At 28.7% G+C, this 14,482-nt stretch overlaps 1 protein-coding gene and 1 long non-coding RNA gene across 2 annotated transcripts; both read left to right on the forward strand.

Moving 5' to 3' along the window:
- Positions 1-1,934: 1,934 nt before the first annotated feature.
- On the forward strand, positions 1,935-4,837 carry LOC107930981 (uncharacterized). The gene is made up of 3 exons (XR_005906555.1): positions 1,935-2,815; positions 2,884-2,985; positions 4,271-4,837. It is a non-coding gene; the product is annotated as an uncharacterized lncRNA (long non-coding RNA).
- A 7,194-nt stretch (positions 4,838-12,031) lies between these two features.
- Positions 12,032-13,739, forward strand: LOC107930975 (transcription factor MYB62). The gene is made up of 4 exons (XM_016862754.2): positions 12,032-12,218; positions 12,305-12,508; positions 12,585-12,714; positions 13,087-13,739. Exons 1-4 carry the CDS (start codon positions 12,086-12,088, stop codon positions 13,643-13,645), a joined length of 1,026 nt encoding a protein of 341 aa, XP_016718243.1. The 5' UTR covers positions 12,032-12,085; the 3' UTR covers positions 13,646-13,739.
- The last annotated feature ends 743 nt before the right edge of the window (positions 13,740-14,482 follow it).

Raw genomic sequence — 14,482 nt, forward strand, 5'->3', positions numbered from 1 at the left:
AAAACTAATTAAATTATTAAAATTTTAACTTTAGTAAGTCACATAACAATTTGAGTGCAATTCATAAAAATATCAAGGTGGACACTGTTAATTTTATTAATTTGTTGTAAAAGAATTATCCATGTCGACAATAAAATTAATATTATAATATATTAAGTCAAAAAAAAGGATAAATAATTTTTTTTGACGGAATTGATGTTAGATTAACTCGTGATACTGACTTCATAAAAAATTTATAATAAATAAAGTTATATTAATAATTTTATGTATTTTTATTAAAAAATAATTTTATGTAAATAGTTGTCCCCACATCTTATTCTTGGATCCACATTAAGATTAGTGTCCATAGATTTTGCTGCTAACTTTAAAAGACATAAAAATTAAATTTTAAATTTACAAAAATTATATGAACTTATTATATAATTTAACTATAAAATTAAAATATCGATTGAAAAAATTGATTTCTACAATTTAGCAACTGACCGTTAAAAGAATTGACAGTGGGACAGTGCTAAATGTAAAATACCCAATTAACCCCGTTTCCTCGACAAAGTTATCACAAATATGACATATTTTAAGTACTGTTAAAAAAATACTTTAAAAATATACATATTTAATGAATTGTTTATTGAATTCAATAAAATTAAAATAAATTTTTTACATCATGCACTGGACATTTTTTTATTAAGGAAGATCACCAGATGAGATACTTGCACATATGAGCTTATAACTTTTTGTGAGCTTGAATTATAGGACTAAATACCTAAAATAAAAAGACGTTTGTCATCCACGTATTGTGTATCTTCATTCCCCAAACATTAACAATGTGTTTGGTTCGCCGTATTACCCAATCCATTACGCCCCGATTACGCGCGTATTACATTACGCCCCTAATCCGGCGTTTGGTTCGTTGTATTAGCCATTACGCGCGTATTATATTACGCCCCTAATCCCCAAATTCCCGTGTTTTACAATCCGTTCCCAAATCGTTGTATTAGCCATTACGCCCGGCCTCCCTCCCCATCTCTCTGTTTTACCCTCCCTCCCTACCCGACCCTCTCCTCTTCCGTCCTAATCATTTTCTCCTCCCATTTCCCACTGATTCCGTTGATTAATCTGTCGTCATCGTTTCTTCTCGTCTCAGCATCAAATTTCCCTTCCCCATTTCCTCCCAACACTATCTGCTCCGCACACCAAAACCTCTCTTTTTCTCTTCAATATATTCACAAAATTGGAAATTCTAGCAGCAGCAGCAGCAGCCAAAACAGTAACCAGCAGCAGCCCCTCTTTCTTCTCTTTCTTTCGATTTCACACTTCTCATAAATGGAACATTTCAATCAGAAAATGGAAAAGAGAAATCAGTTGCATGAGAATGAAAATTACTAAGGTTATTGGTTTGCATATTTAACTGGGTTAATCTTAGAAATCTTGAGGGAGAAAACTTGTGACATAATGCAGACTATTAGTTAGAACAGGAACTATGTTTGGTGATACCCTCTGAGAGTAGTAATTTTTGGTAATAGAGAGGATGGTTAAGCAGTACAACTTTCGATTATGACTGCAGGAGGGTCTGACTAGGACATTCATTAAACATTGGCTTAGGACTAATAACTATTTGTGTGCAAGAAGGTAGAAATATTTGTTAGTAAGACTTCTTAAAAATTGGATGTAGGGTTAATAGTATTAAGAAAACTGTATTAGTTGTATGTTTGGTGCCGCCCTGGTCTGTGAATGGTGATTTGCTCTTTAGGTGGGGATTTTGATGATTACCTGATTTTGGTTTATGCCTGTTTTTGCAAGCAGCATTTTGGCATCTATGTTGAAGCTAGTAGCCAAAAGAATGGAGGCTTTATGCTTGGTAGCAGTTTTGAGTAGTATTGAAAATTTTAGAAGGGGACAAAGATAAACACATCCACACACATCGTGTAGGTGCAAACCTAAAAAGAAGAATGAAGTTCCTCTAGCAAGTATCTTAGCCAAATAAGTCCACAGAAGAATGAGCCATAGCTGTGTAGCCTTATTTGGTACTTGGTCTTGCAACAAGGGCCTTCTTCTTAATCTTCCATGATAAAGATAGTTGTAGAGATATCTATCAATATCTTGAGGGTGGCAGTGAGTGTTATACAATTGATGACTATTTAGGTTGATCTGATGTATTTGAGAAGTATGTCGTAAATAAAAGTAATATGCTATGTTTACAACTGATGGGAAATTTTGAAGTTCAGTGATGTAATGAGGTCGGAAATTTCCATGTCAAGATAACCATGTAGCATTTCCAACTTTTTCTATAACGTATCAGCAACTAGGGCTGTTATTCTTTTATTTTAGTCATAACCTTGGTGTTTGTTATGGTCATTGTAATGTCATTGCAAAGGCCGATGCATAATTTGGCTCCTTTTAGAGTTTCTGATTGTACCGGATGCACATCTGCCTTTGGAACCTCGAGTCAAAATGAAATGTTATGATCTTTTCTTGCCCTAGATTATTGAAACCTGTCCGGATAACATGATTAACACCTACTTTTTAGATGCTTTAAGCTTGAACATGCTTTATTGTTCTTTCATAAAACCGCAAATTTGTTGCTCATGTCTCAGCAATAGATATGAAAAAATTTGGGACTTGTTTATGTGTAATTTCTTTTTCCTTTGAAAACTGTAAGTATAACTCTTAAAATTGCTTCTGTACCTCTATGTTTGAATCATTGAAATTGCATTTGCTAATTTTTGAACTCATTGATATTCTCTTCAGTGGCTCTCTAAAAACATTGGTAAGAAGGTGGATAAGTCAGCTCTCTCTAATGGATCTGCAATGACAGGTACACCGTTTCTTGTTCCAGGTTACTATTAATACTCATTGGGCTAATTTTTGTTTTCATTTGTGCAGATAAGAGTACATCAGCACCATCAGGTGTTCCGACTGCTTCTCTTAAAGTCCTTCGTCCAGATACATCTCAGATGGTGATTTATGATCCAAGGCAGCATCATGGTACAAGCTTTTGCTTGAGTAAAAATATATGCCTGTGATTTTTTCAATGGTATTCTATTTTTTTAGCAACTTCATTGGGCCACGAATGGATGGAGTATCTCATTTTGTCATCTTGTTTAATTATGGTGTTGACTTGTTCATATACATTGGTCATTAGCAGTATTGAACTTGAAACTAAATATATCCTTTGCGTAGACTTATGCAGTCATTTATGCATGAAATAGGCATATGATTCTGTAGAAAAATTAGACCTCATTGCCTCAATAATCGTGTGGTTGTTTCCAATAGTTTTTTAGTTTCCTTTTCTACTTTAGGTTGTTGTCTTTGTTTTAATTAAAGTCTTATCTATTTGCTTTGGTCATTAGCGAGATTGCAATAGAAGCTTTCAAGAAGTCCTTTTTAGAGAATTATGTGGTCATCTGTGTATGAATATTCAAGCACTGCTTTGATGTGATTAACAAATTTACTCTTCTGATTTTTTCTAGTGAACATCTGATGTAATTTGACTTGGAAATGAAATTAACCAAAACTATTGTTATTCATGTAAGTGATACGGGAAATGAGAGCAATTAAAATGCTCCGTAGGTTTTGTTTGTCTGATCGAGCTCTTCATTCTTAGGTGAGCTCATATGGCTGATTCTGGGATTTATCTTATTAGAGGTCATATGCCTATTCATCTTTGTATAACTACCGTCGTGAATCTTGGAAATGGCAAACCAAATATGAGTATTAAGAGAAAAGAAATATAAAATGTATTAGAATGGTAAACGATAAAGAGAAAAGCTCAAGTTAGCCAAAGGGCCAGGCATTGAAAAGGAAAAGGAACCATAGAGATTCTCCAATTTTCAAAGTCAAGGGTGTTGGCTTAGAACGGGTCAAACATAAACATGTATCTCTTATGCTACTATTATGCGTTTAGAAGTGGTGACCCCTAACTAGCTTATAACTTTGTTGAAAACAGTATTGTATTAACTTCAAGAGAAATGATGCTGGGTGATCGTGTGGTGCAGTGTAGTTATATTTCCGTTTTCAATATATTAACTTCAATAGAAATGGTGCTGGTTGATCATGTGATGCGGATTATTTTATTTTGCTGTTCTTTTGGGCTTGATAATGGCTTTAAAGGTCACCAGCTTTTAGCAGTTCTGCTCATTTACCTTCCGGCAATTGACATGACTTAGAGTGGCAAATGTTATGCTTTTACCTCTTATAACATTGAATTGTATGCTTGTTGAATCATATTGAAATGCTAGATACTTAACTGACTAAACTTGTTTGAATGTAGGAACTACAGTTCCATCAAACACCACTACTGCAATTCTTGCTGCTCCCAATTTGTCGAATCCCATGGCTACAGTTGTTGGTGCTGCTTCAAACCCATTAACCTATAATTTGTAGTTGAATTTGAATTATGATCCAAAATGCAACATATCAATGATGAAATACGGCGATGCATCTGCTTGAATTTCTCTGTCTAGTTGGCCTTTTAAGTCCCTTCTGATTTGGTATCCTTGGAAAATTATTTGTTTTGCACTCTTGGCATTTTAATATCATATTAGAATAACTAGTTTATAACTTTGGAGTAATGATTCATTGTAATTTTACCCATTTTTATATATTTCTTTAATTTTTTAATTCATCACAAGGTTCATGCCATAGGGGCAAAGCTAAAATCAAAAAATAAAAAAGAACCTCATTGAGGAAGAAAATTCAGAGAATAAGGTAAGAAAACCAAAAAATATAGCAACTGAGAGAATATACAGAGCTATGTTTCTCCGACTCTTCATTTTGCTTGAAGTATCCCTTTTTTATACCCCTGTCAGAGTATTCATTTTTCTTAAAGTATTTGGTTTCAACACCCATGCCCGACGATGAAAGAACCTCTTTGAGAAAGTTATACAATAGATTTATTATATAAATTATTTTAAATTATATAAATTCATATAAGAAAATTTATTATCAATAATTTTATGAAATTATATCTTATTAAATTATATGTAATAATAATTATTTTAAATTATACAAATTCATATAAGATAATTTATTAGTTATAATTATTTTAAATTTTATTAAATCATATATTTTAATTAAAATATATTTAATATTAATCATTTCAAATTATCTTTTATAGTATCATATATTATGATTTGAGTAAATTCATATAAGAATATTAATTATTAAGAATTTTATTAAATTATATATTTTAATTATAATATATTTAATATATTTAATAATAATTATGTTTAAATATGATTAAATTATTTATTTTTGATAATAAATAATCTTATTAAAATTTAAATAACAATAACAATAATCATTTACCAAAACAAATTTATGCTAAGGGTATTCTAGTCATTTTAGTTTTCTCCATTATGCTATTACACCTCTATTACATTCAACCAAACACAGTTTTACTATTACGCCTCTATTCCATTACATTCAACCAAACAGTTGATTTGCTATTACACCTCTATTCCATTACACCTCTAATCCAATACACCTCTAATCCAATACAGCGAACCAAACGTGATGTAAGACTTGTATAGAACAACTTACAATGATAATGTCATAGCAAACTTATTAACTTGCAAAAAGTTTAGAATCAATATGAAGACCACACATGACAACTCAATAACTAATAAATTAATTTTTTTATATAATTATTAAAAATTTAATTAAAAATAATATAAATATTTTTAATAAATAATATGAGTAGACCTAAAATGGATTTAGATTAGACATTTATAATAAGCAGGTAGGGACAAAATTTTAAGCCCATATTTTGAGTCGGGTCAAACTTAAGCAAGTATAAAATGTATTAATATCATACTTAAATTTAACTCAAACACCTCTAAAACCGATTCATTAGAGAGAAATTTATGAAGTGTCGGCCGTTGAAAGTAAATGGGACCCCTTAACAAGTCTAGCTCAAGTGTAGTATTCTCAACAAAACACTTATATGTAATAAGATATGGGTTCAAATCCAACTATACACAACTTTAATTTACCTTCTCAAGCAACCCAATGAAATATTCTCACTTTATAAACTTTTCGTTTCTTTAAATACTCGAATTCTCATAAAAAAAATTTATAAATAAAACTTTTACCGAAAATAATACAAAATTCTATTAAAAAATCAGGCCATAAAGTTGGGGTGGTAGACATTATGGAACATATTGGTTGCTTCGACATATTTTCCTTCTCGATAGAAAACGAGATGAGATAGTGGAAGTTATTATTTAACATATTGGTTGCCTTTTGACATTTTGATATGTTGATAGAAAAATGAGACGAAACAAGGCCCGTTCAATAGATGACAATCCCCAGAATATTCTCTTTTTTTTTTTTACTTTTAAATATCTTTTCTCATTTTTAACCATTTTCATTATCATTTGTAGCATAAAAAATCATATATTTTTACCGATTGCGTTTTAATTCAATTAGTATTATGGATATTATTGTTAATGCAGAAATACGTGAGTTTGAGTATATTAAAGTGTATTATCTTCCTATTTATGGGATGGGAGGAATTATAAATAATTCTAGACATTATGTAAAAAAAATAAACATAATTAAAATTTGTAATGTGATGGTTTAAAAATATATTTTTAATTAAATTAATGTTGTTCTTTCCTACTAAAATAACACTGTTTATCATTAGACATATTTATGATTTGGATAGTCCATTTAATTTGGATTTCTTTGGGCTGATTCGGATGAAGTATTCTTAATTTTAAGTTCGCCTAATTTGATTTAAAATCTAAATTAAATGAAAAATATATATTTTATTTTTACTTAATTATAAAATATATAAATATTAATATAAAAATACAAACTAGCTTTTAATGTTTTGGAATATTAAACACAACAAAGTTTTAATTTGTTCATGTGCCGATTCAACTTAAGAGTATAGATTTTTTTTTATAGATTTATTCATAGAGTTATTATTTTGATTCGAATTGGATTATATATTGGATATAAATTTATATTTTGTAAATTAAATTATAAAATTTACTTTTAATAGTAAAAGTACTACAGAAGCCTTTATATTATGAGTTAAATTGCATTTTATTCATTTTGTTAAAAAATAGGCAAATCTGTCTTTGTACGGTAGATCAAAGAATAAACTAGTCATCCTATTAAAAATTTCATCCATTTTTATTATTAAAGATTGGTTATTGTGAGTCAATGAGAAGTATACGTGGGTGCTGTTGTCGAGTTATTGTATTAACTATATCAGTTTTTAACAGTACAAATGGATAAAATTTTTAACAAAAAGAATCGATTTACTCATTGATCTAACATACAAAAATTAATTTATTTATTTTTTACTATATGAGGAAAAATATAATCTAACTTTCATGATATTTTTACCAAATTTTAATATATCTTAATTCGTATGACAAAATAACTTGTGCTAAATGGGTTCCAACCAGCCCAATGCCCCAACACATTAAGGGCATTCTTTTAGCCTAAAGGATATATATAATTACACGAATTTTTAAATATTTAAATATTTAAATATTACATATAACAAAAGATAAGTATATATTATAATGGGTTAGCATGTGGTAACTGAAAGTATATATTTTTTTAATTACACAAATTGTGTTAAAAAATTATCATGTGTTTTTTTAATATTTTACAATATTTCTAAAAGACACTTGTTATTCTCTTAACCGTACTTATAATATTTAAAATTTTTAATGACAATGTACCACTACCAAATATTCAAACTTGAAAAGTTCGCATTAGACATATTACTCAGGCACAGAATACAGTGACAAATTTTTTAGCCAAAATTAAAGATTTAGAGTTATTACAATTTTATTTATTAGAGGAATCTCCGCCTTTGATTAGGAAATTGCTTATGGCAGATTTTAATCTACCCGCGTTAAATTAAGATGTCATTTTGTTTCGCTTATACTGTTTTACTTTACCAAATATATATATATATAAAAGACAAACAAATGACTTTCTTTTTCTTTTACTTTTTAAATTGAATGTTTTTTTTTTTTTGAGATCTGCATTTTCTAGGGTCATGTGATACATAATCATCCGTTACATACACATAAACAATTACTTACATTGAAAAAACCAACAAAAATGTAAAAAAGAAACAATACCATCACTTTATCTACCTTAGAGAGAGAGTAACTCTTGATCCTACACGGTCTTTTTATTAGAGGCGTGTATATTGACGGAGAGTAAAATAATTTTTATCTTTGAACAGAGCTGAATTTAAAAAAAAAAAATTAAAGGCGGGCGAAATTAAATTATAAATTTTAAAAGATTAAAATATAATTTTATTTGTATTAATTTTTTATTTTATCATCTTTAAAAAAGGACTGAACATTTTTTTAACCAAATTACAGTTTTATTATATATAAATTTATAATTTAATATTTTTAATGGGTTGAATTACAAATCTTCATTTTTGGGTAAGGCCGCTGCCAGCACCATTACATTCACCTTCGTCCCCGGATGTCTTGATTGCTTCCTCACTCTCCTCTCTCTATCACAATTGAGTGGGTTTGAGACTAGGGTTTGTATTTGAATTGAGGTTTGGGCCTAATTTATGACTCCATAGTTCTATTGCGGTGCCATTGGTTTAAAATAGGGATGATGACAAAAAAATTATTCTACTTAACTACTTTAGCAAAATTTTCAATGGAAGTACTAAATTAGAGAAATTGAAAATAAAAATACCATTGCCATTATCTAGTTTAAAAAGTTTATTTCATCAAACACAAGGGTTTTGAGTTTTTTAAGCAACAATCGGTGAAGTGAATAAAACATGTGGTTTAACAATGCCATCTCATGTTTCAAACTAATGACACATAATTTCATTAAGTCCATCTCATGAAAGTAAATAATCAACAGTTACATGAATGAGCATAAAACATGGTGCCGAGATATCTATCAACCTAAACATTTGGCCAAATTAACGCAAAATCGAATTAAATTAAATTAAATTTGAAATCATCAAAATATAAAATAATTTGAATTCATAATAACTTGATCTATGAGAATCCGAATCTTAAATTTAAAATTTAACTCGAAGCACCTTAAATATAAAAAAGAAATTAAAAATTCGAATTAATCCGATTCAAATTAATTTGTTTACAAACTTTCATTAAATCTATATTTTGATGCAAGTAAAATGAATAATAATATTTTTTTGACCATCCAAATTTACTAAAAAACTACGTTAGTAGAAGATTCATCGGAGTCCGAATTTTGAATATGATATCGTTGAAAAAAATAATCATAAATTCTAAAAAATTAATTTTCATAAATTATAAAACTAATTTTTAAAAAAAAAATACCAATTCAAATTTTGACCAAACCTCTGTTATCGAGGTCAAGGCCACTTACCATAGAATTTATTTAAAATTCAAAATTCAAAATATTGAAATATAGTTGTAGAAAATTCTTCAAATTATAACTAAATTCACTTATTTTTAACTATAATAAAGAGATTAATAACACAAATTCAAACGAAAAAGTAACAATAATTGGAAGCTTTAATTAATAATTTAAACGAGACTTTGAATCTTCCTTAAAATTATAAGTGTTAATGCTATATATTTATTTTAATATAAAAAGAGAGTAAAGTCGCAATAATAATACGATTAATATGGAACCTAAGTTACACTTAAAGCAATATACATTTTGACTGAAAAGTCAACACACGTAATTAAATTAATTTGATTTTTAATCTCTATATATTTTAATCTAATTTTATAATTACTTCAACACACTATCATTATCGTGTATTATAGTTGTAAAAAATAATTGAAAATTGAATCGTGGCGTGTGTAAATTCAACGACTTGAAATAATTAACTGTTAAATGTTGCAATCATAGGTACTGGCGTTAATCACGCGTTGATATATCCATTGCTCTCGTCACACACATTCTATTTTCTAACCTAAGTCTTCGGTCATTCTTAAATCCTAAATAAATAATTTCATCCAATTAATTTATTTATATTTTGAATTAACAAATTTTCCATTTATTAAAAAAAATGACCTTCCTTAACATACTTCAAGTTACCTACATAAAACGGGATTCGAATTTAGAGATGGAGCTCCCTCCATTATTAAAATTTAAAAATATGGTTATGAAATTGCCACAGCAGCAGCTTGACGTTTTCAACTGAATTTCTTACTTATAATAATTAACATATTAAGCAATATGCCTTACATTATACTCAATTACTCACCTTTGATTCATGTCCACATCTATATCTATATGTCTTGGTCATAATAATTACAAAAATGCATCTATACCATGGAATCATTCCTCTTTTAGATTATACTTAAAAAGTTGTAATAAAGCCACATCTATACAGCAATATGAGTTCAGTTTGTGCACGTAAATTAAATACTCTAAACTCTAATCTTACCATAATTGTTTCCATTTCGAGGTTATTATAAATAATGTCTTTTTTTTTTATCTTTCACACTAACTTAAATTTAAGTTTTTATTATGTGCAAATATAGTATACAAATGTTTGTTTGTATTATTGTAAGTTTACGTTTTATCGTATGTGGATCTCGTTTGAATATATTTCAAATTTTGAATTTATTTTATTTTTTATTAAGTTAAATGCATTTTAACGCATTTGAACCCATGTGCTCCCGCATAAACAACAATACCAATATTAACCGAACTAGGATTTAGTTGGTAATTATCGAAATAATTTAGATTAACAAAATCTAAAAACAAAACATAATGAATATATTAATAACCATTAAACATAAATTTAATAAGTATTAAAAGTATAAATTAAATAAAAATAATTAATTACACAGAGGAATTTTTAGACTCTAAAAGTAATGTTAAGGGTTGACAAATGTCTTATAAGATATAGTAAAATATTAAAAATTAATTTTAAAAAATACATGTTAAATTTTAAAACTTCTCGTGGAATGAAAAATCTTAATTTATAATTAAAATAATATTTAAATATTAAAATTTGACAACTCAAAAAATAATTATATATATTTAAATTTCCTTTAGATAAAATGCTTGCTCCTTTGGCCAAAGCCAATTTACCCACGTTTTCTTCTGCACTTACTAGTAGTAATGAATACTTTGTTCAGTCAAGCACGTTTCATGCTTTTGAATAATTTAAGTGAGGAAAAAACTCTATCAATATTCAGTACTTAAACTTGTATTAGTTTTCAACTGAATCCGTTTTCTCAATTTTATCCATAAATTTGGATTTTTGTAAAGACGTCACTTGAAAAATTTTAGAAAATTTATATAAAATTTAAAAATACAAAAAATAAAATTTATTAAAAAATGGATTTAAAAGAAAAAAAATCACAGACACAATCTCAAAATTTCATACCATCATATCTTAAGGAAATTAAAATTCAGTGATTAAATTTAAAAAAGTTTCCAAGTTAAATCCCATTTAGAGTGCCACTCTATTATAACTTAACAAAATTTAAATTCAGTGACTAAATTTAGAAAAGTTACTAAATTTCAAGACTATTATGTATAAAAAAGTTGACAAGTTTGAGGACTACTTTTTTTTTTATTATTATTATAAAAAATGAACTTTCACCTAACAGCACCACATTTCATATTCTTTAGAAAAAAACACATTTCCATGGTAAAAATATCATGGAGGCCCCTACACTAGGAGTTAAATTACATTTTACCTCTTTTACTAAAAAAATGAACAAATTAGTATGTTAGGTCAAAGAGTTAATTGGTTACTTATGTTAAAATTTTCATCTACTTTTACTATTAAAACCTGACGTGACTGATAGAAATATTGGGAAGTTAAACGTGGCATTCTGACATACGAGACCAGTTTTTAATAGTAGAAATGAATAAATTTTTTTACAAAAGAATTAATTTACTCTTTACTTTAATGTATAAGAATTAATTTATTATTTTTTGAGTAGAGGAGAGAAAATGCAATAAAGATATTAGTATAAGTGCATCCATTGTAATTTTACGGAATTTCATTTTCAAAATCAAAAGGGAATAAAATAGGCCAATATTTGCAGTGATTCGTTAACTCTGTGTTGGCATAATTATATCTATCCGTCAACCGTTTTGATGAAACTAAAGGGAAATGAGATTAATCGGTGAGATTGATAGGCCAAAAGATAAAATCCATTGCTCTGTTTTCTTTGACCAAAGGAAAGGAATTCCAGTAATCCATTTCCTTAAAAAACAAAAGTTGTTGATTAAGTACAGTAAATTAGGTGAAGAAGCTTTCAAACTTTTCTGCATATACATATATATATAAAGCTTGGCCATGGCTGTTGCTTATTAAAGTTTCATTTTCCAGTTCAAAATCGAACCATGTCACCATCATCATCATCGTCATCATCGTCTCTTAAAAAAACAAGCACAAGTTGCAGTGAAGATGAAGGTGATCATCATCAACAGCAGCTGAGGAGAGGACCTTGGACTATAGAGGAAGATTCAGTCCTTGTTCATTACATTGCTCGACATGGTGAAGGTCGATGGAATTTTCTTGCAAAACATGCAGGTAACTGATAAAAGAAACAGCTGGTTTTATATGTTGAACAAGACAAGACTAAAACCCTTTTTTTGTTGGCTTTAAGGTTTAAGGAGAACAGGCAAGAGTTGCAGGTTGAGATGGTTGAATTATTTGAAACCAGATGTTAAGCGTGGGAACCTTACTGCTGAAGAACAGTTTTTGATCCTTGAACTCCATTCTAAATTGGGTAACAGGTATGTCTGTCTGTCTTAGGGGTGAAGGGAGAAGTTTATCTTTGTACATGCTTGTTATTTTAGAATTTTAAAGGCATCAAATTGAAAAAATCTTACTTTTTTGGAAGGTCAGTGTATTTTTACCATTAAATTAACTAAAAATTTTAAAAACTTAACTAAAATAATAATTTGCACGCAGATTAAACTTTTCATTTTATGGAGTATCAAAGTGTATTTTTACCATTAAACTAACATATAATTTTAAAAACTTCAAGAGACTAAAATAATAATTTGTCAATTTTGGGCTTACCTCCTTGGCATGTATGTATGTTTTTTCAGATAAAAGTTGGCTGTTTTGATCGGACATGACATTGTGTTTGTGATTTTTTTTAGGTGGTCCAAGATTGCACAGCATCTGCCTGGAAGAACCGATAATGAGATTAAGAATTACTGGAGAACCCGTGTGCAAAAACAGGCTCGGCAGCTTAACATCGATGCTAACAGCGCGGCGTTTAAGAACATTCTCCGATATTTTTGGATGCCAAGATTGGTTCAAAAGATGGAAGAGTCGACGTCGCCCTGTTTTTCATCGACGGTTATTCCTCGGAACCAACCGTTAACGAAGACCGATTACGTTGACGGGAATTCATGTGTCTCTTCATTACAACATGTGGATAATATGAAAATGTCCCAATTTGAGATATTTGGTAACAATGATTGCAATAGTAATGCTCTTGCAAAGGATTGGTATGGTTATGTTGGTGATAATGGTAGCTATTGCCATGGCATGGAAACCATCAACATGGCGTCCACGTCAGCACTGGTCGGGGAGGGATTTCCGACCCCCGCCGGGGATTGCCACTTGGCGGATGATAATTGGGTTAATGATGGTTTTTTAGATGGGATATGGAGCATGGGGGAACTATGGGAACTTAGAAATGCATTGCATTGAAGTGAACCTTGTCCATTTTTTTCTTTCGTAAAATTCTGATTTTGGTGCTTCTACTATATTTAAATTTAAATTTGATCCCTATACGTCAATTTTACATGATTTTCATCATCTACTTCTAAACACTTTTAATTACCTTGGTTAAAATGTTATCATGGATTTTTATTTACTACCCCTTCCAACACACACATAAATTCATCTGGAGTTTTTTTAAGAAAAAAATCAATGTTAATGTTTTAACTGAACTAGTTCTATTTAAATTACTTTGTAACGTTATAAAAGCAAAAGATCAAAATTTCAAATTATTATATAGGGACTAAATTTTAAATTTAAACATAGTTAGAATTCAAATTCAAAATTCGAAATTTTTTCCTTTTGACAGTTCACCAATAGTTCATAACTTTTTTTTTCTTATTTTTGTCCAAAAGTTACAGTTGGATTCAAAGTTTCTTAAGTTAGTAACTATAAACTGTTAGATAATTTAGAATAATGAATAAACATGTTTGTTTGTTTGTTTTAGGGAACCAATATATGTAATCTTTTTCTTACTTTCCTTTTGGATGGTTTAATGTTTTGGTATGATTAATGTATATTCGTTTTTATTTTACTATCCATAAATATTAATATTTTTAAATTTTATAGTTGCTTCTTTTAATAATATTAATTTTGGAATTTAGATTCAATTTTTTTAAAAAAAATTATAATATAGTAGCATCTACATGTATGCGATGCGATGTTAACAAAAGTTAAATTTTTTATTCACTTTGAAGTAATCTTATAAATAATATGAATTTAAGAACTAAAAAATATAAAAAAATTAAATGAAAGGTTAAAATAAAT

Source organism: Gossypium hirsutum, chromosome A12 (assembly GCF_007990345.1).
Source record: "Gossypium hirsutum isolate 1008001.06 chromosome A12, Gossypium_hirsutum_v2.1, whole genome shotgun sequence".
Classification (NCBI taxonomy): Eukaryota; Viridiplantae; Streptophyta; class Magnoliopsida; order Malvales; family Malvaceae; genus Gossypium; species Gossypium hirsutum.

Bases quoted from the DNA above. Each gene is read 5' to 3' on its own strand.
- LOC107930975 (XM_016862754.2), top strand. From the start codon at position 12,086: ATGAGATTAATCGGTGAGATTGATAGGCCAAAAGATAAAATCCATTGC. The intron at 12,219-12,304 runs GTGAAGAAGCTT...TTCATTTTCCAG, and splicing joins GATTAAGTACAGTAAATTAG to TTCAAAATCGAACCATGTCA. The intron at 12,715-13,086 runs GTATGTCTGTCT...GATTTTTTTTAG, and splicing joins CATTCTAAATTGGGTAACAG to GTGGTCCAAGATTGCACAGC.